A 26,744-nucleotide genomic window follows, 5' to 3' on the forward strand; every position below is an offset into this window, starting at 1 on the left:
TTAGTGATAGTCCGGTAATAGTCATCTATGATAACGTTAGGGCAAGCCTTCACAAAATGAATGGAAGCCTATGTGACGTCCCCATTATGGATGAATACAAACTCTCACGTGTGTGTGTGTGGGTGTGTGAATCATGTGAATCGACTGAGGCTTCGCTCGACTCGACCTTCGCTCTGAGGCTTGAACCGCAGAAAGCGACCGGCGGCGGGGTTTCCTCCGAATGGCAGCGCTGTCCGCGGAGGTGGTTTGACCGGGAGACGGCAGTGCCGAGCCGAGCCGAGTCGAGGGTCTGGAAAACTGAATGTTGGAGTTTGGTTTCGCAGGAAAACTTGGACAGAGACTGCGTGGTTTTTGACTCCCGCTGTGAACGACTGTGACACCCAGAGCCGGACGAAACACAGCCATGAAGAGCTTAAAACAACGGCTGAAGAAACAAGAAATCACTACGAGTGTGAGTAACTACAGAAAAGACACCGTCTAACTGTTTATATTCCGGTCAATGGCCGTGACTGCAGTTGAGGCGCTTAGTGAACTTTGTCGCTAGCTTGTTGTAGTCGAAATCTGTAGAAAAAACCCAGGGTGTGGGCTCCTCTAAACTCACTGACATGACCTCGTTTGGCTCAGCTCACTGTTTGGGTGTCGTGTTAACCCCAGTTATCCGTAAAGACCGATATATATCAGTTAGAGGATGACTGAGTGCGAATAGCCTGTAGCTACACAGCAGCAGTCAAACCCCTGTCAGGAGACTTCAACCTGACCCGCGTGGGCCACCTGAGGCCAACTTAAGTACACAATAAATCGACCAGCACATTCACAACTGGCTTTTTCTTTATTTCTACAACTGTGTCGAACCTTAATTTTATTTCTGAATGTAAATGTGGCCTACACTTTTAAGCAGTTCCCATGTGAAACACAGGCAGAAGGGGAGAGTGGGGCAAATGTGACCAAATTGACTTCAGTCGAAGGAAAATGGGTCTGGGATAAAAGTAATGGATATAACACAAGCTGTGTGGCATTATTTGAAATCACTGCACTGTGCGTAACACAATACAGTCTCCCAAAGTAGTTGTGGCTCCACTGGCTCCTTTTTTAGGGGTGTGTTGATTCAGCTGAATTAGTAACTTGTGCCACCTCAGAAATAGTTTCCTAACTATTGGATCTACCAGATTTGAATGTATAAATGTAAATATGAACCCCCCACTCTGTTGATTTTAATCAGCGGTCATGAGATAAATATATTTATCTACAGTTCTGAACCCTCAGGGTGGTTTGCCAAGTTTTCAGGATTTAGAAAAAGACATGGAAATCTCACTGAATGAAACCTATAGCTGTTTATTTTGAGGAACATCCAAACTGTTTTTCAAACAGCACAGACTCTCGTTTGTTTGTTTTTAGCCTGTCAACAAAATATAACGTGATATACATAAACTGTCAGGGAAAAAAGGTACTGTACAGGTATATTATTATTCACGTAATGTACAGACCGTGTAAATGTACCTTAAAAATATACATCAGGAGTTTTATAGTCCCTAAAAGTACCTTACATTCTCTTCTCCAGAAGAGTCATGGAGTTGAAACAAGATTTATGAAATAAATGCATATTATTAATTCATTGTTCGCCGCTTATCCAGTTCAGGGTCGTGGTGGGTCCGGAGCCTACCTGCAGTCACTGGGCATAAGGCGGGAACACACCCTGGAGGGGGTGCCAGTCCTTCCCGAAGGAGGCGCAACACACACTTACATGTTCCCTCACACACTCACACCTAAGGAGGCTTTTGAGTCGCCAATCCACCTACCAACGTGTGTTTTTGGACCGTGGGAGGAAACCGGAGCACCCGGAGGAAACCCACGCAGACACAGGGAGAACACACCACACTCCTCACACACAGTCACCCGGAGGAAACCCACATGGACACAGGGAGAACACACCAAACTCCTCACAGACAGTCACCTGGAACGGGAATCACACCCACAATCTCCAGGTCCCTGGAGCTGTGTGACTGCGACACTACCTGCTGCACCACCGTGCCACCCCACATAGTTATTTCTAGACCTGATTTACCGATCTGTCCCTTGTGGAGCTGGCTTTGTTTTCTTTGATCTTGCAAGGCTTTACCCTGTAGGCTGAGGTATAATGAATCTGTTTAGAACTGTAGTGTATCTGCCTCCAAATAAACTATATCTGGGTGGGTGTAACAATCAGAATGGAACCCAGTGAAGCTGTATATATTTGTTGCTTCATTTGACCTACTGTGTATTCATGTCCTGTTTTTATTGTTGTTGTCTAATTGATGTCGTAGGGCACAGAGTGGGGCAAATATGACGAGCGCCTGCTGAGAGCAGTGGAGAATGGCGATGTAGACAAAGTTACTGCCACACTGAAGAAAGGAGCCATCCCCTCAAGACTAGATGCTGACGGCAGCTCTGCGTGAGTGTTTCCCTGAAATGACCTCTACACAAGCACACACAAGTCTGTTTATTCTCTCACCTTGCTCTCCATGAATCAGTCTCTCTAACACATTCCATCCAATCTAATGAATTAAACATTGCCTGGACATGTTTACCCCACACTTCATTGTGAAGAGCAAAAGTGGGGAGGAAAGTGATAATACAGTCTCGGAATCACATTAACAGTTCTCTGTGGGACAGGTACATTTGTATTCTTGTGCTACCCCTCTGGGTGAGCATGGATTTGTCCCTGTAATTTGCAATTTGGATGCTCAGAACATGTCTCTCTCCTTCGGTCTGAAACAGCAGGGCTCTGTCTCCCTGACCATTTGTTACACATCTCCCACCACCAACGCTTGCTTTTTAATAAAAGTGCAAATACCCAGCTACAGCCTGAGTGGGCATGCCCTGATGGGTTTTATTTTGGTTTATCCCCAGCCGTGCTGAAGGCTTTGATACCGCTGAAGTCAACAGCGGCGTCTTCTATGCAGCATTCTTCCTCTGAATATGAAATCAGGAATATATGCTAGCTGTAGTTCTCAGATGGCTTTTTGTTATGGATGCTGAAAATGCTGAGATGATGCCAACATTGTTTCAATCTGAAGCAAGGACTAACCGTAACTCCCATTATCTGTTTATTCTAAATGATAGAAACTTATATATGTCTGTATATGTATATCTATCTACCTATCTATATAGTTAAATCCTTTACACTAACACATAAAAGAAGCGTAGGGCGGCACGGTGGCGCAGCAGGTAGTGTCACAGTCACACAGCTCCAGGGACCTGTGGTTGTGGTCTGTGAGGAGTGTGGTGTGTTCTCCCCGTGTCTGCGTGGGTTTCCTCCGGGTGACTGTCTGTGAGGAGTGTGGTGTGTTCTCCCTGTGTCTGCGTGAGTTTCCTCCAGGTGACTGTCTGTGAGGAGTGTGGTGTGTTCTCCCTGTGTCTGCGTGTGCTTCCTCCGGGTGCTCCAGTTTCCTCCCACAGTCCAAAAACACACATTGGTAAGTGGATTGGCGACTCAAAAGTGACCTTAGGTGTGAGTGTGTGTCGTCCTGTGAAGAACTGGCGCCCCCTCCAGGGTGTGTTCCTACCTTGCGCCCAGTGATTCCGGGTAGGCTCCGGACCCACCGCGACTCTGAATGGGATAAGTGGTTTCAGACAATGAACGAATAAAAGAAGAGTAAAATTCAATTTTTTTGACGTGAAATGGCACATTTTAATTCACAGTAGACTGTTCAAAATGGCAGAATTGTATTCATTGATTGTATACTGGATGATAACTGTAGTGACTTTCTTTTATTAGTCAATCTGAGTGCAGGCTTTATTTGAATGTGTTGTAATATTAAATAACAGTTGAAATAACAAAGTTCTCTTTTCAGAAACCTCAGACAAAGCTGCAACACACAAATGGTGTTTCAGAACCTTTTCTGGGTTCGCCTTACTCCTTAGACCTAGAACAGTGGTCCTCAATCCGGGTCCCGGAGTACCACTGCGTACATGTTTTAGAGAATCCTTTACTTCAAACACAGCTGAGGCAACAGCCGAGGAACTGAAATCAAAATACAGTTGAGACAAAGACAACACAGAGACATACTATTCGTACTTAACGTTTCTTCAGATTTGATGTTTTTCACTCAAACAGTAATATTTCACATTTCATTTATGCAGATTGTATTTTACCACTTGCCCACTTCCACTCCTACAGACAAGACACAGGCACAGTGTGGGGAGCTGCTGCTTTGAGCACAAAACTCCCTCTGTTGTCGTTTGGGGGGGGGGGGAAATGTGCTGTTTATCTGTAATTGAGGTCAACACACAATAGTCTGCAGTTCTCATGTGGTCCGGTTTAATTGATATGAACAAATGGTGGCATGTGGGTGACGTAGGTTAAAATGTACATCAGTTTCCATCAGAATACAGCAACCCACAGATTTCATTCAGTGGTGTTTAAGCCACTGAATATCACTGCTCCACTGGTTGTACTTGTTTGGATCACTTTTGGGAGGCACTGAACACCTCTGAAGAACTGCTGTTTCAGGATACTCTGACCAAAAAGGTCTAACAGTCACCATTTAACCCCAAATATTTGGGACAGGATACAGATATTTCTCATTGCTCCTTCATCAATTTGATTAAAATGTTTTAAAAAAGTGATGGTGGTATTTTAATTTCTGTCTAAAGTTGGTGACTCACAGTTTCTGAGATGTTTAAGTTTGGAAGAGAGTGCGATGTGAGCCTTATCCTTTAGTTTTCCTGGAAATGATATTATTATCCTATAATTATGAGCTGGGCTATATTACCCGGTATATTACCCAGTCATTTGTAACAGTACCTACATTCTGCACAGATCGCACGTCATTCTCTTAACACCCAGTGGATCTCAGAGTTCTTTTGGTTACACACCAAAATATTGCCAAACTTGGATGTTGGCACCCGGCATCTAGATGAGCTCATCTCCTGCCTCCCTGCCCCAGAGCAGATCTCAGGCGCTGGAGTTTCTTTCTGTTGCTGTCAGAACAAAACTGTGTTTCTGCAAAATAGTAATAATCAGAACAAAGAAAAACATACATGGATTATAATAAAAACATTTGGAACCATTTTATCCCCAAGAACGTCTGAAACATTTTGGTTGGGATTTTGCACCACAGCAACGATTTGCTTGTAAATTAAAACTAGTTAAAAGTGTTATTGATTGAAAAATCTATAACATTTCCAGCTAACTTTTAAAGTATGCATTTGTACAGTCTATAATTAGGTCCAATACTTTATTCGTGCATACACTTATCCAGTTCAGGGTCACTGTTGGTCCAGAGCCTACCTGGAATCATTGGACACAAGGTGGGAATACACCCTGGAGGGGGCACCAATCCTTCACAGGGCAAAACACACACACACATTCACACCTACAGACACTTCTTTTGAGTCGCCAATCCACCTACCAATGTGCGTTTTTGGACCGTGGGAGGAAACCCACACTCCTCACAGACAGTCACCTGGAGGAAACCCACGCAGACACAGGGAGAACACGCCACACTCCTCACAGACACCCGGACACAGACACAGACACCCGGAGAGGGACTCGAACCCACAACCTCCAGGTCTTTGGAGCTGTGAGACTGCGACACTACCTGCTGCATCACCCTGCCACCCACTCCTTAAAGAACCACGTTTGTTTAAGAGATGTGTAAATGTGAAGAACCTTTTAAAGGTTTAAAATTCTTCACTCAATCCTCATGTTTTTCCCCATTTAAATATAATAGCAAAAAAATGGTTCTTTATGGAACCAAAATTAGTTATTTTATGGCATCTCTCTAATAATCGTTTGTACAGTGCCTTGCGAAAATATTTGACGCCCTTGAACTTTTCAACCTTGTGCCACATTTCAGGCTTCAAACATAAAGATATCAAATTAAATTTTTTTGTGAAGAATCAACAAGTGGGACACAATCGTGAAGTGGAATGAAATTTATTGGATGTGTCAAACTTTAACAAATATAAACTGAAAAGTGGGGCGTGCAGTAAACTCACTCCAGAAGTTCAGTGAGGATCTCTGAATGATCCAGTGTTGTCCCAAATGGCTGATGATGATAAATAGAATCCACCTGTGTCTAATCAAGTCTCTGTATAAATGCACCTGCTCTGTGATAATCTCAGGGTTCTGTTCAAAGTGCAGAGAGCATCGTGAAGACCAAGGAACACACCAGGCAGGTCCGAGATACTGTTGTGGAGAAGTTTAAAGCTGGATTTGGATACAAAAAGATTTCCCAAGCTTTAAACATCCCAAGGAGCACTGTGCAAGCAATCATATTGAAATGGAAGGAGAATCAGACCACTGCAAATCTACCAAGACCTGGCCGTCCCTCTAAACTTTGATCTCGAACAAGTAGAAGACTGATCAGAGATGCAGCCAAGAGGCCCATGAACACTCTGGATGAACTGCAGAGATCTACAGCTGAGGTGGGAGAGTCTGTCCATAGGACAACAATCAGTCGTACACTGCACACATCTGGCCTTTATGGAAGAATGGCAAGAAGAAAGCCATTTCTCAAAGATATCCATAAAAAGTCTCATTTAAAGTTTGCCACAAGCCACTGGGAGACCCACCAAACATGTGGAAGAAGGTGCTGTGGTGAAACCAAAATCGAACTGTTTGGTGTAAAAGCAACACAGCTCATCACCCTGAACGCACCATCCCCACTGTCAAACATGGTGGTGGCAGCGTCATGGTTTGGGCCTGCTTTTCGTCAGCAGGGACAGGGAAGATGGTCAAAATTGATGGGAAGATTGATGAGGCCAGATACAGGACCATTCTGGAAGAAAACCTGTTGGAGTCTGCAAGAGACCCGAGACTGGGACGGAGATTTATCTTCCAACAAGACAATGATCCAAAACATAAAGCCAAATCTACAATGCAATGGTTCACAAATAAACGTATCCAGGTGTTGGAAAGGCCAAGTCAAAGTCCAGACCTGAATCCAGTCGAGAATCTGTGGAAAGAGCTGAAGACTGCTGTTCACAAACGCTCTCCATCCAACCTCACTGAGCTCGAGCTGTTTTGCAAGGAAGAATGGGCAAGAATTTGTCTCTTGATGTGCACTGATAGAGACGTACCCCAAGCGACTTGCAGCTGTAATTGCAGCAAATTGCTACAAATTATTAACGCAAGGGGCCGAATAATATCGCACACCCCACTTTTCAGTTTTTTATTTGTTAAAGTTTGACACATTCAATAAATTTCATTCCGCTTCATGGTTGTGTCCCACTTGTTGTTGATTCTTCACAAAGAATTTAAATTTTATATATTTGTTTGAAGCCTGAAATGTGGCAAAAGGTTGAAAAGTTCAAGGGGCTGAATACTTTCGCAAGGCACTGTAGTGCCTTTAGTTTTAAGAGTGGACAAATGGAATTGTTTGCCTTTCTGCGGTTTCGTCTCCTGTTCTCTGTGAATAAGGCGATGTGTCACTGATGTGGTACATGTCTTTGATCTGTAAAGAGTGCTGTTGAACCAATCCAGAAATCCCTAGAGACTTTTTTTTGTTAGGATTCAGGAACATTTTGGACATTTGGAACAAAACACATGAATAAGTATATGATTAATATATGAACTGCATGTAGGGGTACTCTGATTAAACTATGAGCAGCGTGCCTTTGCAACAGGTCACTGACTCACAGCTCCAGAGTCCCAACTCCACATCGAGTTCATCTGTGAGGAGTTTGGTGTGTATTCCCAGTGTTTGTGTGGGTTCTCTGGTTTCCTCTTGTAGTCCAGTGAGACATGTTGGTAGGTGACTGGGTGAGTGAGTGATGCCCTGTGATGGATTGGTGCCCTGTCCAGGGTGTGTTCCTGCCTTGTGCCCAACGATTCTGGGTAGGCTCCAGACCTACAGTGACCCTGAACAGGGTGAAGGGGTACAAATGCCAAAAAAAATAATACACAAGGGTTATAGAATATAAATGAATACATGAATTAATAAATGAATGAATGATTATTCAAAACAAGGATAATTACTGATCTCTGCTGTGCTTTGAATAAGGCCTCACACCTATTTCTACAGTATTAGACATAGTGGCAAAGAAGTCACTCCTGTACACCTCACATTATTTTATTTTATTTATTTTTACTGATTCTTTGCACGGTGGAGCAGCAGGTAGTGTCGCAGTCACACAGCTCCAGGGACCTGGAGGTTGTGGGTTTGATTCTCTCTGTGTCCGCGTGGGTTTCCTCCGGGTGACTGTCTGTGAGGAGTGTGGTGTGTTCTCTCTGTGTCCGCGTGGGTTTCCTCCGGGTGACTGTCTGTGAGGAGTGTGGTGTGTGTTCTCCTTGTGTCTGCGTGGTTTTCCTCCGGGTGCTCCGGTTTCCTCCCACAGTCCAAAAACACGTTGGTAGGTGGATTGGTGAATCCGTGTCCGTAGGTGTGAATGTATGAGTGTGTTACCCTGTGAAGGACTGGTGCCCCCTCCAGGGTGTATTCCCGCCTTGCGCCCAATGATTCCAGGTAGGCTCTGGACCCACCGCGACCCTGAACTGGACAATACCTTACAGATAATGAATGAATGATCCTTCGCATGCTGTAACTCCTCTGTTAGTAGATTGTAAAACCAGGAAAACTAATCCTATGTCTCTGTCAATGTCGATACCGCAGGCAGGATAAGTACTATAGTAATCATGTGGTGTGTGAAAGAGTGTGAAGAAGTGTACATTGCATAACATTTGCAACATAATCTTCAGCGATTTCAGTTTCTCTAAGGTTTTTTTAAACCATAAAGTCTCAGACTACTGTATTTATGTGGTATTGTATTATATTTATGGTCAGTTATGGTATAAACGATTGTTTGTGTATTCTGTGTGCTTTGAATAATTGAAAATTATACAGAAAAAAATGAATCTGGAGGAATATATGCCAGTTTGCGTTGAACTGAATCCTAAAAACTCAGTGTTGTTTTGGATGAGATTTAGTGTGCACTTAGATCCTTGTGTGTATTTGCTAAGCCCTCTAGCCATGTGGGTGAACTGAAGAGCTTCTGAGTGGTTTTACTCTGAACTCTTTCATATTAAACCAGTTTGACAAGTGACTGACTGAACTAAGGTCAGCAGAAATGAAAGCTAGCTAGTCTAATTACTAACTACAGGTAATGACTCCATTAAAGATTCACTGAACAATTTAAAGATGATTAATGGAGCATTAAAGCATTTTCTCCAGTTGTGGGTTTGGTTCCTTGCCCAAGGGCCCTTCAGCCGTGGATTGAAGGACGTGGACAGTGCTGTTCCTTCACTCCCACTGCCCCCAATTTGTCTGCCGGTCGTGGGAATCGAACCAACGACCTTTAAGCCTTAAGCCTTCATCTCTAACCGTTAGACCACGGCTGCCCTTATCCCAGTTTCCTTTGGGTTTCTCGGTCTGCGCATGCACGGAAATGTAACAGGACACTGTAGAGCCTTCTCAGACACACGTCCTCTCACTATTAAGTCCCACTTGCTCCACCCACTCCTCACCGTGAACACAGGTCCAATAGCTTGGCTGTTGCAAAGCAGAAATCAGGTAATGACCCCTGCCCACCACAGTGAACATGATGCTGATTAGCTTGTCTGTTTCAGAGCCAAATTCAGTTAGAGTTAGAGAAGGCACACTTCTCTAAGTGCCATGTTAGTAACTAAAAATATGTGCCTGGGAACGGTAAACGCATTTAAAAAAAATAACACACACAAAGTGAGATAGCGTTTTAAAAAGACTCTAGTAAATGCAAGTCCTCAGAGTGAGTAAACACTTTCAATGTCTGCACTTATTTTTAGACCTCTTCATTGTTCATCGTTATTTAGTTTTTGAAAAGGAGTTTGAAAGTGATACGGTGTGACGCTGCCATTGTGACAGAAATGATCTGAAAATGATACAGTAGAAGGGAAGGGTAAGAGCTTTCCGTTTGCTTTCCTCTCACCACTTTAATGTGTTTCTTTTGAGCGGGTGTGTGATCAGTGTTTTAGCAGGTCGTCTGAAACCATTCCTCTTTCCATCTCCAAGCTGGTTTCCCATGTTCAGATGAATTATTTCTTCAGGAAACACCTGATAAGTCCACAGTGTTAGGAGAAATGAACTGTGCATCCTTGTCAATTCTCTTTGTTTCTATCTGCGAAGTTCATGACGATGTTCATGATGTTCTGCGTGAAGAGCAGTGGTGTGACATCTCATATTGATCTCTGACAACTTCTCCCCTATCACTTTGTCACTGATAATAGAGTTTCCCTCTTCCATAGCACTGCTATTGATTTATTGTCTGGGGTCGTCCTAACTGTTACCATCCGGCACATTGACCAAGAGCGAAACCAGCAGACCCTCATCACAACCAGCCTGTTCAAAATCAGTCAGCACAGATTTCAACAAATACATAACACTAAATATGAGAAAAAACCAAAAGCAAGACATTGGAAATAATGGAAGTAAAATGCCTCCGAGCTGAAGGAACATTCAAGACACTGTAGCTTTACATACAGCAGAAATAAACATAAAAATGAAATTATCATACTAACCACACTTTGATTGGTCATTCTTACACATGAGTGAATCTGTTTAAACTTGAATTAACATTTAATATTTTAACATTAATTTAATTTAGTTTAAGCTATGCTAGTAGGCTGTTCTCCCTGTGTCGGTTTGGGTGTCCTCCTGGTGATCTAGTTTTCTCTCATGGCTCAAAAACACACGTGAATTGGGAGAGCTAATATTTCCAAAGTTGTGTTTGAGTGAGTTTGTGAGTGTGTGTGATGCCCTGTGGTAGACTGGCTCCCTGCTCAGGGTGTGTTCCTGCCTTGTACCCAGTGATTTCAGCTAGGAATGGTGTGGTTACAGAACACGAATGAATGAATAAAAGGTTTGACCTGGCACTTGAGGAAAATGGCAACTAGTTTCCAGTGCAGTGAATTATTATTATTCTGCACAGCTGATTGAGAGTGTGTTGTAACTGATGGATGTCACAAGTCCTTCAGAGACAGAGAACATAGATTCTGCTGCTGAAAAAGTAGATTTTCTGAAAATCTCACCATTTTCCCAGTTAGTTACTCAAAACCAAAAGGTATTTGGAAGATAATTGTTATATTTCAGTACGGTTCTAGTGTTGGTGGATGGCTGTCCTATGATGATGTTACGTGTTACTTTCAGGACCAGTTTTCTTGCGTTGAAGCAGAGACAAACTTTGCTAGATTTGCTCAGTAAAGTTTCCTTTAATTTTACACTCTCAAGAATGTTTATCTCTTTAATTCAGATTTCATCTAGCAGCCTGCAAAGGACTAATAAACATTCTCAACATTTTCCTGGGCCATGGGGTCAACCTACACGCTACAGATGCTTCTGGTGAGACCCGTTCTGTACATTTTTAAAGCCGTATTATTTCCCTAATTATTAGAAATCCAAGTTTTTTTTGCCTTTGTTGTAAAAGCCTGATCCTCTTTTCCCATTCTCTGCAGGTAAAACAGCACTGCACCTCTCTGCAGAAGAAGGTCATTCTGCGTGTGTCCAGAGACTACTCCAGGTACAGCAGCCTTCACTTTTGCTTGCTAACAATCGCAGGAAGCGAAGGCCTGGAGCAGCCGCCCTGGAACGACAAATTATTGATGTGTCATGTGTGCTATAAAAACAGCCCCAGCCCTTTCCAAAGCCTGCTGAACAAGACATAATCACGCAAACTCTTCTTTGTTTTCTGTTCTCTTTTGCACTGTTGTGCTCCTCTTGTTCGTTTCTATGCAGCCCTCTCTTTTTTGTTCTTTTACATAAAACACTTTGGTTGAGGTAAGGTTAGAATGGGTTTGTTTTGTTTGTTTTTAGTGCCACAGCGTTAGAGAGAGCACTGCATGAACCTTTGAAAGCTTTTATTGGTGTTGAATAATCAGATTTATACAAAAAGAACAACACAGAACTAAAACAGTAATGGTGCTCACACTGAAAGTGATTTTTGTCTGTTGTTGTTTTCCCACATATTCATAGTAGTTCATAGCAGTGTCCTGCAAAGTCAGAAACCACATGAACGTGTTTGTTTTTGCGTAGCCTACATGGCAATACTTTAGTTTTTTTTTGTGCTGGTCAAACTGGCCCTTTATTTGCAGCCTCCTGTAGGTCAGTGTCATGACAGAAATGAAAGAAAATGCTAATATTTAGCTTAGCTTGGTTTTGTTGGCAGTGCTACATCTGCAAGTTAACACCGGTAGTTAATTTTATTGCTTCTGGCTACATATCTAAAGAGCTGATAATTATGAAACAAAGGTGTGTAGCCAAAAACGGCATTAAAAACCACAACGTGAATTCTCGGGGACATAAAAGAACACGTTTTTTATGCCTCCAGAAACACATAGCATGTTTGCACAGCGCTAATCAGTGGGATATAAGCCTCCATTAGTCATGGAACCTGTCCTAAGTTACCATTAGTTATCATGTCCTGACTACATTTGGGGTAATGGAAAATGGTGTGATTATGATTTTTTTTTTTTTTGCTAAATCCATAGCTTTAACTAATAGCTACAGGATTTCTTTCTAAATGTTGGTGGTCTGTAACAGTGATTTCTTTGCTATTTACTGCAGTGTAAGAGTCCTGTTGATAGTACAGATCTGCAGGGGAGAACAGCTCTGCATGACGCAGGTGAGAAAAACACTATTCCTCAGATAATTATACGAGAGACCCTGTTTTTATCAAAGTTTCTCAGTAATTACCGTTAGTCATCTCCTACCCTGAATCTCCTTGATCATACACAGTGCCACCAGCCTTGGGATTTTGGAGGGACACATGCGCTTCCTCCAAAACCCCATTTTTGTTGTTTATTTTTTATTGCAAATAGTCCAGATCTGTCCCATCAGCGGACTGATGCCCATGCTAGCCAGCACTGGAGGCAGCAATGGGTGAGAAGGGTCTGTCTGAGCTCTGTAGGATTCCCAGCCTTGTATGGCTTTGGAACTGATGTTAAATGAGAGGCCATTAAATGTTCAGTGACGTGTGAATGGAGAATTCTTTTATTATTATTATTTTACCAGTGGTTGTGTTTAAATTGAACTTTTGGCTGCACTGCCCCCTCTGGTTTTCTGTGGTATTGCTCTGTTCCATTCGTATCTGTAAGCTTTCCGAGAATGTGCACAAATACTGGCACAGTGAACGCAGAGTACGGACAGAGCGTAAATGAGCCTTTAGATCGCTGCACCACTCGGGAGCCCGAGAGCACCCTCATCTTTTTTCATGTCTTTATTCTAGGATGGGCCCCAAATATTCAGATATTCTTACCTTGGGTAGGTATTTAGTTTTTAATTTTTCAGAGATTCAGATTTGCATTTGCCTAATGTAGATTAATGATGAAGTCAACACTCCACTCAACCCATATTCAGGCTCATCAACATTAGTGTGCTTGTGTGAATGAAGCCTATAAGAGCTTGACATGCTAAAACAACCAAACACTCACAACAAAGTGTGACATTTTGTCATCTTCTTACCTAAAATTAGACCACCTTGGTTAAGTGCTGGTTAACTCTGTGCCCTTAGTGGTACTGTGTATGCAGGGATTAGTAAGCGAGGCTAGTGTTGTTGTCACACAGCTCCAGGGACCTGGAGGTTGTGGATTCTAGTCCTGCTCCGGGTGACTGTCTGTGAGGAGTGTGGTGTGTTCTCCCTGTGTCTGCGTGGGTTTCCTCCGGGTGACTGTCTGTGAGGAGTGTGGTGTGTTCTCCCTGTGTCTGCGTGGGTTTCCTCCGGGTGACTGTCTGTGAGGAGTGCGGTGTGTTCTCCCTGTGTCTGCGTGGGTTTCCTTCGGGTGCTCCAGTTTCCTCCCGCGGTCCAAAAACACACGTTGGTAGGTGGATTGGCAACTCAAGTGTCTGTAGGTGTGAACATGTGAGTGTGTGTTGCCCTGTGAAGGACTGGCGCCCCCTCCAGGGTTTATTCCTGCCTTGCGCCCAATGAATCCAGGAAGGCTCTGGACTCACTGTGACCCTGAACTGGATAAGGGTTACAGATAATACATGAATGAATGAATGACTATTCTAAGGGTAATCAGTGCCAAAAAGAGCAACACACTTTTGCTCCCGTGACAACAAAGCAGGTCTTGTTAGTGGTTTACATTATCAATAGCTAGTTTATAATCAACAGCCAGAGTAATATACTTCTAATTTTACTCAGATATTTACTCTTATTTACATACATAACAAGCCCGACCAGAATTACAGGAATGTTTTGTTGAAAAATCTAGCATAGGTTTTTGGTATTTGATTTTTCGCTTTCATTCCAAACACAGTTGATCAGCCGAGGCAGGTTTGATGACTGATGTTTGCAATGGAGCTTTAAGACTACAAAATTTAGGTTGGCAAAGACCTGCCTTACTTGTTAGCCATGTTAGACTTGGAGCTATGGCCAAAGAAACTAGCTTCAGAGCTAGTCTTGGCCAATCACCTATATTACATGTGGTGGAGCACTGTTGTGCTTTTTCTGTGATCCTTTTCTTTTAACCTGCTCATTAATGTCTGTGTTTATCACTGATAACTTGGTCGACTGGAAGATTAATATGAGAACAAGAACATTCAGGTAGCTTTCTAAATAAAGAAGGTGGAATATTGACATATATGACGTGTATTAGCAGTGCTCTGAGGTGCCCCTTGTGTGGTTGTATAAATGTAACCTACTGTATTAATGACTAGCAGTATCAGCTGTGCAGTGGTCTTATCAGTGTTCATCTTCTCGTGTGTGCTGTTGTGAGAAAATCAAGTCTGACTAGTAACTCAAACCCCAACTCATTCATGAATGACACACACATCCATCAAAATGTCCCTTCAGCTGATCACTGTTTGAACAAACGAACAGACCCTCAGACATGATCCGAATCAAAGAATCAAATCTTGTGGGGTTGACTCCACATTACTGACAGCGACGTTTCCTCCATCGTCGTAGTGTTTTTGTCCCATGAAGACATGCAGCGCTCATAACAGGACATAGGTGATTAAGCAGGTACCACACAACCTCTAACAGTCCAAACCCTCTCATTGGTTTCAGCCTTGTGTTATGGGTCTCCTACAATCTGCAGAAGTGATGTACATCACTGTGCCGAATCAATTAATATTCTGTGACATGTCACAAGCAGATAATTCTGATTTAGCTTTTATAAGAAATAGATTTGACACATTTCTCACTCGTAAATAGACCTCAGTGATCATCAGTTTTTATTTTTTCCACTGAGATTGAGCTTTAACTGTAATGTTCTTGTGTGTTGTAGTATTTGTGATAGTGTGATAGATGGCTAATATGCAGGATTAGATCTACAGCCAGGCTCCGTGGCTAAGTGTGATGTGAAATAACGATTTGACTGACATGATTATTTTTATTCCCAGCATATGCAGGTCACAGCACCATAATCAAGATGCTGTGTGACAATGGAGCATCTCTGAATGCCGTTGACGCAGTAAGTTGAACATTTTCTAACTCAGTGAACGTACAGCTGTGTGCAGCAGCCGGTGAGCTCCTGGTCAAATGTGAAATGTTTGCTTACTTATTTAATCTAACATACTAAAAAAGAGAGAAATATAGTCTATAAATACCAAATAAAATCAGCCATGTAAAAGTGCTATATTTAATTTGTCTCTAAGAGATGATGTACAAAGTTATATGACAACAGGTGTTCAAGCTTTTATATACAACGTGTGTGTGAGTGAGAGACATCTTTGTTTCTGAGGTGTAAGAAAACAGCACAGAGAGGCCTCAGGGGAGGAGAACTCTGCTGCTGTTTCCTGGTTTCTGTTTAGTGCGAGGGTACATCTGCTGTTTAACAGCTTTATTTTTTTATCTGTGATTTATTGTGGTTTTTTTTAACCACTCAGCTTTGATAGCAGTGTGTGCATGTCCTCGTCGCCAGGTGTAGTCATGAGGAGGAAGAGCTGATTGGTTACAAGTGGATCTTCGCTTTATTAATGCACATGTCAGGTTAATAGGCAAATTCACAGGCAGCCAGCGCTAAAAAAACTAACAAGGAGCTGCCCACAACTGTAAACAGTCCTCTAGTAAAATTTAAACACAGTAAACTAATAAAGTCAATGAAAAGAGCAGGAGAAGAAACTAGGGCAATGCCAGGGTACTCCAGGAAGAAGTAAAGGGGCAGGGAAACCCAGCTGTTATAACCCTGTTCTGGTGTGATTAGTTTTACATGAGGAACATTCATTCATTCATTATCTGTAACCCTTATCCAGTTCAGGGTCGCAGTGGGTCCAGAGCCTACCTGGAATCATTGGGCGCAAGGCGGGAATACACCCTGGAGGGGGCGCCAGTCATTCACAGGGCAACACACACACACACATTCACTCACACACTCACACACTCACACCTACGGACACTTTTAAGTCGCCAATCCACCTACCAACGTGTGTTTTTTGGACTGTGGGAGGAAACCCACGCAGACACAGGGAGAACACACCACACTCCTCACAGACAGTCACCCAGAGGAAACCCACGCGGACACAGAACACACCACACTCCTCACAGACAGTCACCTGGAGGAAACCCACGCGGACACAGAGAACACACCACACTCCTCACAGACAGTCACCCGGAGGAAACCCATGCAGACACAGAGAGAACACACCACACTCCTCACAGACAGTCATCCAGAGCAGGAATCGAACCCACAACCTCCAGGTCCCTGGAGCTGTGTGACTGCGACACCTACCTGCTGCGCCGCCATGCCTTTACACAGTAATGTATATTATAGTCTGTATAATAGTCTGGGTATAGTACGGAAAGGTGGCAGATTCACACAGAAACGTCTCTGAGGAGTCCTTTGCTGATAATTTACTGGTTTTTAAATGTCGTATGTTGTTTGACGCAGGTGTGCCTGATTAATGACATGCATGACAGAACTATATGCCTCTTCATGTGCCTCCAGACTTGACTTAGACTGCATAAAAGAAAGCTCTTCAGAAATCTTTCTGTGAATGCCTTGGGATGCAGGAAAAAAAGCCAGGGTTTTGAAAGATAAATAAAGGTTTAGGAACCAAGGTGGCATTCACGGTCATCTTTAAAACCACAGGAGCTGGATCACTGACAGAGGCCAGATAGATCAAAGATGGAAGACATCAGGATAGTGACTGAGATAAGAGGAGTGGGGTCAGCAGCAGCAGAGGTACCAGGAACAAGGTCACAACAAAGGCCAGCCGCAGCATAAGCAGTAATTGAGACCTGAGGAGAGCTGAGGTGCAGTTAATATCAGTGAAGGCTGAGGTCTTCTTTGTTAAGCTTACATAAAAGGACAGGGAGAACCAGACTGTGCGGTAAAGGAAGACCGGACAGACCAGGTGAAGAGAGAGGGATTAGTGCTCTTTCTGAGGCAAGGGATCATCTGGCTGGACTTGATGTCCGCCAGGGGGCAGTGTTGGGTCATCAGGCAGTATCTCTTCCTTTGGAGGATTCAGAGCAGCAACATTGAGATCTCCAGGTGGAGTTACTTACACTGCTGGAGACAGAAGGATGTGCTGTTGTCTCAGCAGAGGCAGAATGGAAAAAGAATGGCGAAGTGTGCTAGGGTTAGGGTTAGGTCTCTTGAGCTACATCATCTGGGTTGCAGTTGAGAAGCCTGGAGTTAAAGGGGCTTGGACAGTGAATTCCTGTGTTATTTTGCTACCATGTTTGCACCCATTGTAAATACATAATATATTTACAGAGTGATGCTTGAACCCGTTTTATGTCTCACATCCTTATTAAAAAATCCTCATATTTTTCAGAATCCGCATGTTCTCAGATAGGGTTAAATGATGCTATAGTTTAGTTGTTCATAGCAGAATGTGTGCTGAAGGACAGGAGAAATCCTGGTGAATACAGACATTACCAGGATTGTTGAAATATTTGTGGTCCAGTCGCCCTGAGTTAAGGGGTCTCACTAAAACCTTGCCACTGTCTGTGCACTGCTTCTCCTGTGAGGTAAGGAGCCAGGGAAAAAGCCAGAGGTTTGACCCAGGAGTTGTAGCTCAGAGCCAAGCCCTGGGTTGCTTTGTCTGAGGCGAGGCTGTGGCTACCTGCTTCATGGTTTCACCATGATATTCATTCATTGTCTGTAACTGCTTATTCAATTCAGAAGCCAGTTTGCGTAGAGTCTGGATCCTACCTGGAATAACTGGGCACAAGGTGGGAACGCACGCTGGAGGGAGCGCCAGTCAGACACGCATTCACTCACACACTCGCACCTATGGACAATTTTGAGTCGCCAATCAATCCACCTACCAACCTGTGTTTTTGGACTGTGGGAGGAAACCCATGGAGAACACACCAAACTGTCCTCACAGACAGTCACTCAGAGGAAACCCACGCAGACACAGGGAGAACACACCACACTCCTCACAGACAGTCACCCGGAGGAAACCCACGCAGACACAGGGAGAACACACCACACTCCTCACAGACAGTCACCCGGAGGAAACCCACGCAGACACAGGGAGAACACACCACACTCCTCACAGACAGTCACCCGGAGGAAACCCACGCAGACACAGGGAGAACACACCAAACTCCTCACAGACAGTCACCCGGAGGAAACCCACGCAGACACAGGGAGAACACACCAAACTCCTCACAGACAGTCACCCGGAGGAAACCCACGCAGACACAGGGAGAACACACCACACTCCTCACTGACAGTCACCCGGAGGAAACCCACGCAGACACAGGGAGAACACACTTAACTCCTCACAGACAGTCACCCGGAGCAGGACTCTAAACCCCAACCCAGGACCCTGCAACTACTTGTAGCGTCACCATGCACCACCTCAATGATATTCAGAATGATTAAAAAACAAAAAACGAATTGATGGTATTAAAATGGATTATAAGCTTAAACTCATAAATAATTTCATTTAGATCAGTGGGTTTTAAACAGTCTTTACAGCTGCTTTCTATGACCACTGCTGTAGCCCCCTCAAGTGTTCCCACGCTACACTGTGATAGAATAAAATCCACATAAATATCCATTAATGGACCTGTTTGTTCTTGTATTTGCAAGAATATACATCAGTTAGTTCAGTGTTCCTGTCTTCCTCAGGATGGGAGGTCTCCATTGTTGCTGGCAGCACAGAAGTCCCATCCCAGAGCCTGCCAACTCTTACTACAGTGTGGGGCCTCCATCTCCCTCAGAGACTAACAAAATAAGTATGTACTTTCCTCGCTGTTATTACTTTTTCTTTGTTAAATGTTCAGATATGTTTTGGAGTAGCTGTGGTCTGTGGAGAAGAGTGATTTCTGGCCGAGCGTGTATAGTTTTTTAAAAAAAATAAGCATTTATTAGTACATTTTTATTAAATTGAGTGCAATATACAAAAACATGATTTACCGCATTTTCATTCTGTATTTACTACAGTTGGGGACATATGCACATATACATTGTCTAAAGTATACGTGTAATGGTTGTGTAGTTTTACAAATGACATTTTTACATTTATTTTACTCATAAAATAGCCTTAAAAGTTAAGTATTTATAATGTTTTTCCATCCAAACCATAATGGAAACCAAAACTCACATGCATTTTGGGAAAAAGATGATCCCCAAGAACAAAACAAATAGACGCACATATTTCTGCAGCACGTTTTCTTCTCGCTTGCCACTTCATAATACATTTTTAGCTTTTTTTCTGTTAAATAAAATGACAATTGACATTTTTAATACCCCACATTCCCCTAAAATGACAAAAGAGCAGGAGAATGTTTGCATTTGGATTACAAAAGAACATACATCCATTCGTACTGGACTTGTTTAATACAAAAGGGGTTAGTGAAAGATACTTTTGTCAAAATCAGTCAGTAAAACAAAAAGTAATGAACAAATTCACATGGGAGCAATTTCCTGAGATTTATGGAACTCCATTTGTTGCTAATCACTTGGCAAACAGTGACAAACTGTCAGGGGCAATTGCTGCTTTAGACTCTGTGAATTCATGCATTCAGAGTGAGGCACAGCTGCTAAAATATTCACTCAGTGCTGTTGACAAAGCCCTGCTGCCAAGAAAATGAAAGCAGCGGACGAAATATTTAAAGCACACTGCAGCCGTTTATTGGAAGGGGTTCTGTTTAGATGAAATGATTACTCATGGGGTTCTTGGGAAATAAGGTTGAGGTCATGGCGTTGTTGTCTGGTGTGCTCCTGAATGAGAGAAGAGCAGGACTGCGGAGGATGTTTCAGACTAAATTCTTATAAACATTCAACTTCTGGCCGTGGAGATGGCCCAAGGTCGAGGTGTCTAGTTGTGGGCTCTCCTCCTCAGTCTCCTTCTCTGCTATGTCCTGTTCTGTGTGTGTGTTTGTATGGATGTGCGTAGGACTGCGCTAATCCTGGCTTGTGAGCACCCTTGTCATGAAGTAGCTGAGGTCTTGCTGAAGAATAAGGCAGACGTTACTGCTGTGGACCTCTACGGCCATGACCCTTTCCACTACGCCCGTCTGAGTGGTGACCAGGCCCTAATCACAATGGTCAAACAAGCCTTGGAGACGGCCAACAAAGGTGGGTCCGTTTCTGTTAAAAACTTGATATGGGGAAGAGGACAGCACTTTATTTTGAGCCTGACTACACTGCTGACCCCAGGACCTGTGTGTCAGTTTAACCACAGGTTTTCAGCATTTTCAAGTGTCAGGGGCGCGTATCAGAGCAGAGGTGGTTTATTGGAGTCTGTGAGGTCAGGTCGGGTCCTGTATGGATTGTCAGAAACCAGCACACAGCCAACTCAAACGGCAAGTAGAGGCATCGAAGCGTAGCCGGAAGGCTTCAGAAGCAGCCCTGGCCTTTTAAGCATTGTTTCTCTCATGGAGTGAAAGTTTCTCTGCTTCATGTCATCAATAAGTACATTTTTGTAGAAAATTTATAAGCTTTTTAAGACAGTGGACAAGTCTCATGTTCTCTGCTATAAAAACATAGACCATTTTCATATTCTGTGCATGAGAACCATCAGAACACATTAGTAAACAAGCAGTGTTAAATGTTACACTGTTCTGCTCATGGATGCCCAGGGTTATTTACTACATTCGGAGCTTCGAAGGTTTTAGACTGGTCTTCTATAAGTAGCATTGATTATGACCTGATTTATCGAACTTTCTGGATACACTCAAATAAAAAATACTGTAAACCGAAATACAGTGAAGAATATTTAGTTTTGTGCACTTCCATCAGACACTTCTAGCAATTTGTTATAAATCAGTTAACCCCACTGTTAAACAGACCAACCCTCATCTGCATCCCTCGGTTTACTGGGAGAAACAGCAGCAATCAACATAATCAAGGACAAAAGCAGAGCACATTTGGTATTTTGAAAAAAAAAAAAACTGGAAACTACGGAAAAATATTACTATCAATGAAAGGGAAATCTTACTAAAAGAACATATACCAGTGGAAAACCTCTCAGCAAACTCATGAATACAACAAAAAATGATCAGCCCTTAACTTCTTAGATCTGACTTCTTTTTAACTGATAAATCTTATTTAATGTAAGTTGTAGAATAGCTGTGAGGGTTTTTGTGAACTTTATTAAAATAGCTGATAATGCAGTAGGTGGTTGAGGATCTTCAAATCAGTTTCATGATCATTCATTGTCTGTAAGCGCTTATCCAGTTCAGGGTTGTGGTGGGTCCGGAGCCTACCTGGAATCATTGGGCGCAAGACAGGAATACACCCTGGAGGGGGCGCTAATTCTTCACAAGGTGACACACATTCACTCCTACAACCTGAGTCACCAATTCACCTACCAACATGTGTTTTTGGACTGTGGGAGGAAAACGGAGCACCCGGAGGAAACCCATGCGGACACAGGGAGAACACACCACACTCCTCACAGACAGTCACCCGGAGGAAACCCACGCAGACACAGAGAGAACACACCACACTCCTCACAGACAGTCACCCGGAGGAAACCCACGCAGACACAGGGAGAACACACCAACTCCTCACAGACAGTCACCCGGAGGAAACCCACGCAGACGCAGGGAGAACACACCAACTCCTCACAGACAGTCACCCGGAGGAAACCCACGCAGACACAGGGAGAACACACCACACTCCTCACAGACAGTCACCCGGAGGAAACCCACGCAGACACAGGGAGAACACACCACACTCCTCACAGACAGTCACCCGGAGGAAACCCACGCAGACACAGGGAGAACACACCACACTCCTCACAGACAGTCACCCGGAGGAAACCCACGCAGACACAGGGAGAACACACCAACTCCTCACAGACAGTCACCTGGAGGAAACCCACGCAGACACAGGGAGAACACACCACACTCCTCACAGACAGTCACCCGGAGGAAACCCACGCAGACACAGGGAGAACACACCAACTCCTCACAGACAGTCACCCGGAGGAAACCCACGCAGACACAGGGAGAACACACCAACTCCTCACAGACAGTCACCCGGAGGAAACCCACGCAGACACAGGGAGAACACACCACACTCCTCACAGACAGTCACCCGGAGGAAACCCACGCAGACACAGAGAGAACACACCACGCTCCTCACAGACAGTCACCTGGAGGAAACCCACGCAGACACAGGGAGAACACACCACACTCCTCTCAGTCACCCGGAGGAAACCCACGCAGACACAGGGAGAACACACCACACTCCTCACAGACAGTCACCTGGAGGAAACCCACGCAGACACAGGGAGAACACACCACACTCCTCACAGACAGTCACCCGGAGGAAACCCACACAGACACAGGGAGAACACACCACACTCCTCACAGACAGTCACCCGGAGGAAACCCACACAGACACAGGGAGAACACACCACACTCCTCTCACCTGGAGCGGAATCGAACCCACAACCTCCTGGTCCCTGGAGCTGTGTGACTGCAACACTACCTGCTGCGCCACCAAAAATAAAAATTACATATGATCTCACACATAATAAAGTCGATAAATAATATGTGTAAGTACAATCCAAGTACAAATGGTTTGATATTACTGATCCCTGGTGTTCGCCCTCCATTAGATAGAATATAGTTGTTTTATTTTTTACAGAACTGTGTGGGTGTGTGTAAGGCAAGTGTTACATTCTGTCAGACACTTTTAACACATGTCTAAGAGTGACCACATTAACAGAGAAAGGTGAGGATATCTGTTCATTTTTCTGGCTCTCACATGAAATGTAGGTCACTAGTGAATACATTAAATACATTACACCTCTTCTGAGGCACCAGTACAGTGTGTTTTTGATAACGGAGGTCATGATGGAGACGCATCTGTGGAAGGCTTCAAGCAACACCAACAGAGTACATGAATAAAATATAGCAAATAAAATATTAAAAAACATCAAAAATTGGGATCTACCAAATATTAGCTGATAAATACACTACTCTCTTTTTTGTCTACAGCTCAGGAGGCTGCAAGAGCTGCACAGAAAATTCAGCAGCAGGTAAGAATGAATGTCCAACTGTATTGCAGGTATGTGTGTTTTTCTCTCCTGAGCATCAGTTAATGTGAGTTCAAATACTGGCATCATACTCCTAGCTAACAAACATATAAACACATGGCACATGCACACATCAGCCAGAACATTAAAGCCAGTTTCTTGTTTGTACACTCATAGTCCATTTGGTCAGCCCTATTCACTTTATAGTGGTACTTTGTCGTTGGACTGTAGTCCACTTGATTGTCTTCACACTTTGTTTGCCCCCATTTACTCTGATCTTCAGTGATCAGGACCACCACAGAGCAGGGGGTAGATCATTCTCAGTGCTCCAGTGCCTGATCCACTTGTGCCAGCACAACACACATCTGTGCTAACTACCTGAATCTGATTTTTTAAAATCCCCTTCTCATGGTAGACGCTTACGTGTAACAAATGTAAAATAAATGACAGTAGTTTTTACAAAAAGCAAATTGTTTTAAGGTGTACTTGTTTGTTTATAAACCTTACTGCGATCTAGAGCTCTCTCTGCTAATAGCCATGAATTATAGTAACTGCTCTGGTGCACGCTTTGTAGCTGGCTTTCTTGAAAATGAGTGCCATTCAGACTCTGCCATGTTAAAATCAATAATGAAAATGAATATGCTTTATGTTTTTCTCCACAGAGGTTAATGAATACTGAAGCTCAAGCTCAGATGAGGAAGCTGCCTGCACAAGTGAGCAGAATGTTGCCCTTCAGCATCTTAAACATAAACCATTAGGGATTTAATCTTATTGATTTGACCTTAGCATGACCGAATTGGAAAAGGAAAAATTGAATGGATCACTGTTGTACTGTAGGTGTCCCAGGCGCCTGGCAAAGCAAACTGATTTCCAAACCTGTTTTCTGCCTCAACACAAACTCTTTTCAAGGAGTAAAGGGAAATGATCTGTTTGTTGTGGAGTAGCTGTGTGCTGATTGCTTATTCTGAAGGAGCCTGAATGATATACAAGGTATAAATGCAGTTTAAAGGCTAAGCACCACTTAATGACCTCCATGAATATTTCACATTATTGTAGTTACTGACAGATATAAGTATGAATTAAAATGAAAATAGCAGCTTAATTTGCTTTAAAACTGACAATTTTATTAAACTGACGGAAAAACCCGAGCTCGCTACGGAAATTCTCAAACGCAGCCGTGACGTCACTGGTGGACAACAGCTGAACAACGCCACGGTAAAACACCGTTATGACTGACTGTTATGACAGTGTCTAGCTAAATAACCAACATTATTCATGACAATAGCCTAGCAATAAGCTAAACTCAAATTTAGAGGTACCGTTATTCTTGTAAATGTGATCGAAGTCGAACTCGAACTCATCCGACACTATAAACCTCCGTAATGCAGCTACGTAGCCGAGTATAATCTGAGCCACCGAGTTTAGCGAGTCAAGCTAACATTAACTAACACCAACTAAAACAGGCGGAGTGAGTGTCCTTACCCTGTTTACCTCCATGTTACAGAGGCTCTTGAACACCTTTCGTTGGTGTCCTTACATGCCCATATTGTTGGAAAAGCGCCAGTGAAATGAGCTACAGATAACGGAGTGAGCGGATGGTCCTTTCCAAAGTGCCCGTTTAAAGTTGACAAAATTAGTCCATTTTCTGGATATTTTGGGATCTTTGGGCCATTTGTTCACAGATGTCCCACTGTACATTGAATGATTGCAGCCAAAAACAACACACCTTTTCGTCATTTTGCATTAAATTAAGTGCAGCTTCTAGAGTTGTTGTCCACCATCTACGTCACAGGCAAGACGCCTATTAGAGTTTCCCAACACCGTGGGGGGGACCAACGGTCTTTTAAACCTTATTCCTTCAATTAGTAAGAAATAACATGTTTTCTGACTATCAATAAACACAAGTTAGGAACTCAGATTCCACTGTATTTATTTGTTTGACACTTTCATATCGCTGGTGCTTGGCCTTTAAGAATTAAAAAAAGGGCATTGCTGCAGGTTTGAGTAAGTCAAAGCATCCAGTGATTTGATATCAAATGGTTCGTTGTTCCTACACTCAGCCTAGATGCTTTGTATTTTGTATGTAATGTTAGAGTGGTAAACCCATTTTTTGGATAATACTTAGCCAGGTATCTTCCTGTATTTAATTCCCCACCAGGAAACCATATAAAATATATGTTTTGGCTCATAAATTGTTTTGTAAACACGGTCTCAGACACCAAGCCATTGGTGACCATTTAAAAACTAATAACCTTCTGTCCGCTGAGCTTTCATTTATGCTGCTTTTTTACTGCATGGTATGCACACTTCAATTCGCTTTTTCTTCCCTGGTACATGGTTTGTTTTCCACTACCATAACTCTCCCCACTGAAATGTAGCAGGTGCCATTGCAACACCATCACTAACAGGAATATTTACATGTTAATGATATTGTTTGGGACTTAACACAGCTCCGTGCATCAGTTCAGACAAATCAGGATACTGTCACACCTTTCATTAGCGTTCGTACTTGGAACCACGAGCAAACAGCTACTAAAATTATGCAGTTCCAGGTACTAATTTTGCCCAATTTAAAAAGCAAAACGTCAGAGTACAGTGGATCAGAGTAATGTAGGTACCACGCAGAGGAATTAGAGGCATGAAACATTTCAGATGTTCACTTACTACAACAGGTTTCTCTACATTTCACATTAGACCTCTTTGGAGTTTATTCACATCTTTAAAAATGGTTTGGAAATCCACTTTGTGTAATATTTTTGTACTATATTTTAAAGGCTTCGGTCAAAGGCCCACCCTCTGGAATCAACTGGTCCAACACTGGAGTTATGAAGCAGGAGAGAGTTCCTCCTCCACAGCATCCTGTGAGTTTCTTGTGTGATAAAGACTCCAACTCCAAACACTACTTTATTCTTCATCAAGTAGAAATGCTTTATCATTTGTGGAAAACCCTTAGAAATTAATGTTCTCTAAATTACAGAGGGAGCACGTCAGCCGCTCTGCAGATGGTAGGTGGGGGACCTTAAGATTAGAATGAATAGTGTTCTAGAAACAATGATGTTTAGAGTTGTGTTTTAAACGTGTTATATTTGTGTCTTCCAGGAAGAGATGACTCATATAGTCATATGGAATCTGCACAGGTGCGTAGTTGAGCCCTTATTCATTATCTGTAATCACTTATCCAGTTCAGGGTTGCGGGGGGGTCCAGAGCCTACCTGGAATCATTGGGCGCAAGGAGGGAATACACCCTGGAGGGGGCGCCAGTCCTTCACAGGGCAACACAGACACATTCACTCACACACTCACACCTATGGACACTTTTGAGTCGCCAATCTACCTACCAACATGTGTTTTTGGGTTGTGGGAGGAAACCGGAGCACCCGGAGGAAACCCACGCAG

General features: G+C 43.3%; 2 protein-coding genes across 2 annotated transcripts in view; both read left to right on the top strand.

The window, feature by feature from the left end:
- LOC136709679 (uveal autoantigen with coiled-coil domains and ankyrin repeats-like) lies at nucleotides 1-20,394 on the top strand. Its single transcript, XM_066685096.1, has 8 exons — nucleotides 1-451; nucleotides 2,301-2,428; nucleotides 11,206-11,294; nucleotides 11,408-11,472; nucleotides 12,516-12,573; nucleotides 15,297-15,367; nucleotides 18,986-19,092; nucleotides 20,256-20,394. Exons 1-7 carry the CDS (start codon nucleotides 404-406, stop codon nucleotides 19,082-19,084), a joined length of 558 nt encoding a protein of 185 aa, XP_066541193.1. The 5' UTR covers nucleotides 1-403; the 3' UTR covers nucleotides 19,085-19,092; nucleotides 20,256-20,394.
- uacaa (uveal autoantigen with coiled-coil domains and ankyrin repeats a) overlaps nucleotides 20,057-26,744 on the top strand; it is a 14,051-nt gene continuing 7,363 nt past the window's right edge. Inside the window, exons 1-7 of the mRNA XM_066685589.1 lie at nucleotides 20,057-20,112; nucleotides 20,256-20,437; nucleotides 23,311-23,351; nucleotides 24,011-24,061; nucleotides 26,123-26,209; nucleotides 26,326-26,353; nucleotides 26,448-26,485. Coding sequence (XP_066541686.1) covers nucleotides 20,057-20,112; nucleotides 20,256-20,437; nucleotides 23,311-23,351; nucleotides 24,011-24,061; nucleotides 26,123-26,209; nucleotides 26,326-26,353; nucleotides 26,448-26,485 — 483 coding nt within the window. The remainder of the gene's footprint in view (nucleotides 20,113-20,255; nucleotides 20,438-23,310; nucleotides 23,352-24,010; nucleotides 24,062-26,122; nucleotides 26,210-26,325; nucleotides 26,354-26,447; nucleotides 26,486-26,744) is intronic.

The sequence above is a fragment of the Hoplias malabaricus genome, chromosome 11 (genome assembly GCF_029633855.1).
Source record: "Hoplias malabaricus isolate fHopMal1 chromosome 11, fHopMal1.hap1, whole genome shotgun sequence".
NCBI lineage: Eukaryota > Metazoa > Chordata > Actinopteri > Characiformes > Erythrinidae > Hoplias > Hoplias malabaricus.

Coding starts and splice junctions, on each gene's coding strand:
- LOC136709679 (XM_066685096.1), top strand. CDS start 404: ATGAAGAGCTTAAAACAACGGCTGAAGAAACAAGAAATCACTACGAGT. Junction 452..2,300: donor AACAAGAAATCACTACGAGT/GTGAGTAACTAC, acceptor TTGATGTCGTAG/GGCACAGAGTGGGGCAAATA. Junction 2,429..11,205: donor GATGCTGACGGCAGCTCTGC/GTGAGTGTTTCC, acceptor TCTTTAATTCAG/ATTTCATCTAGCAGCCTGCA.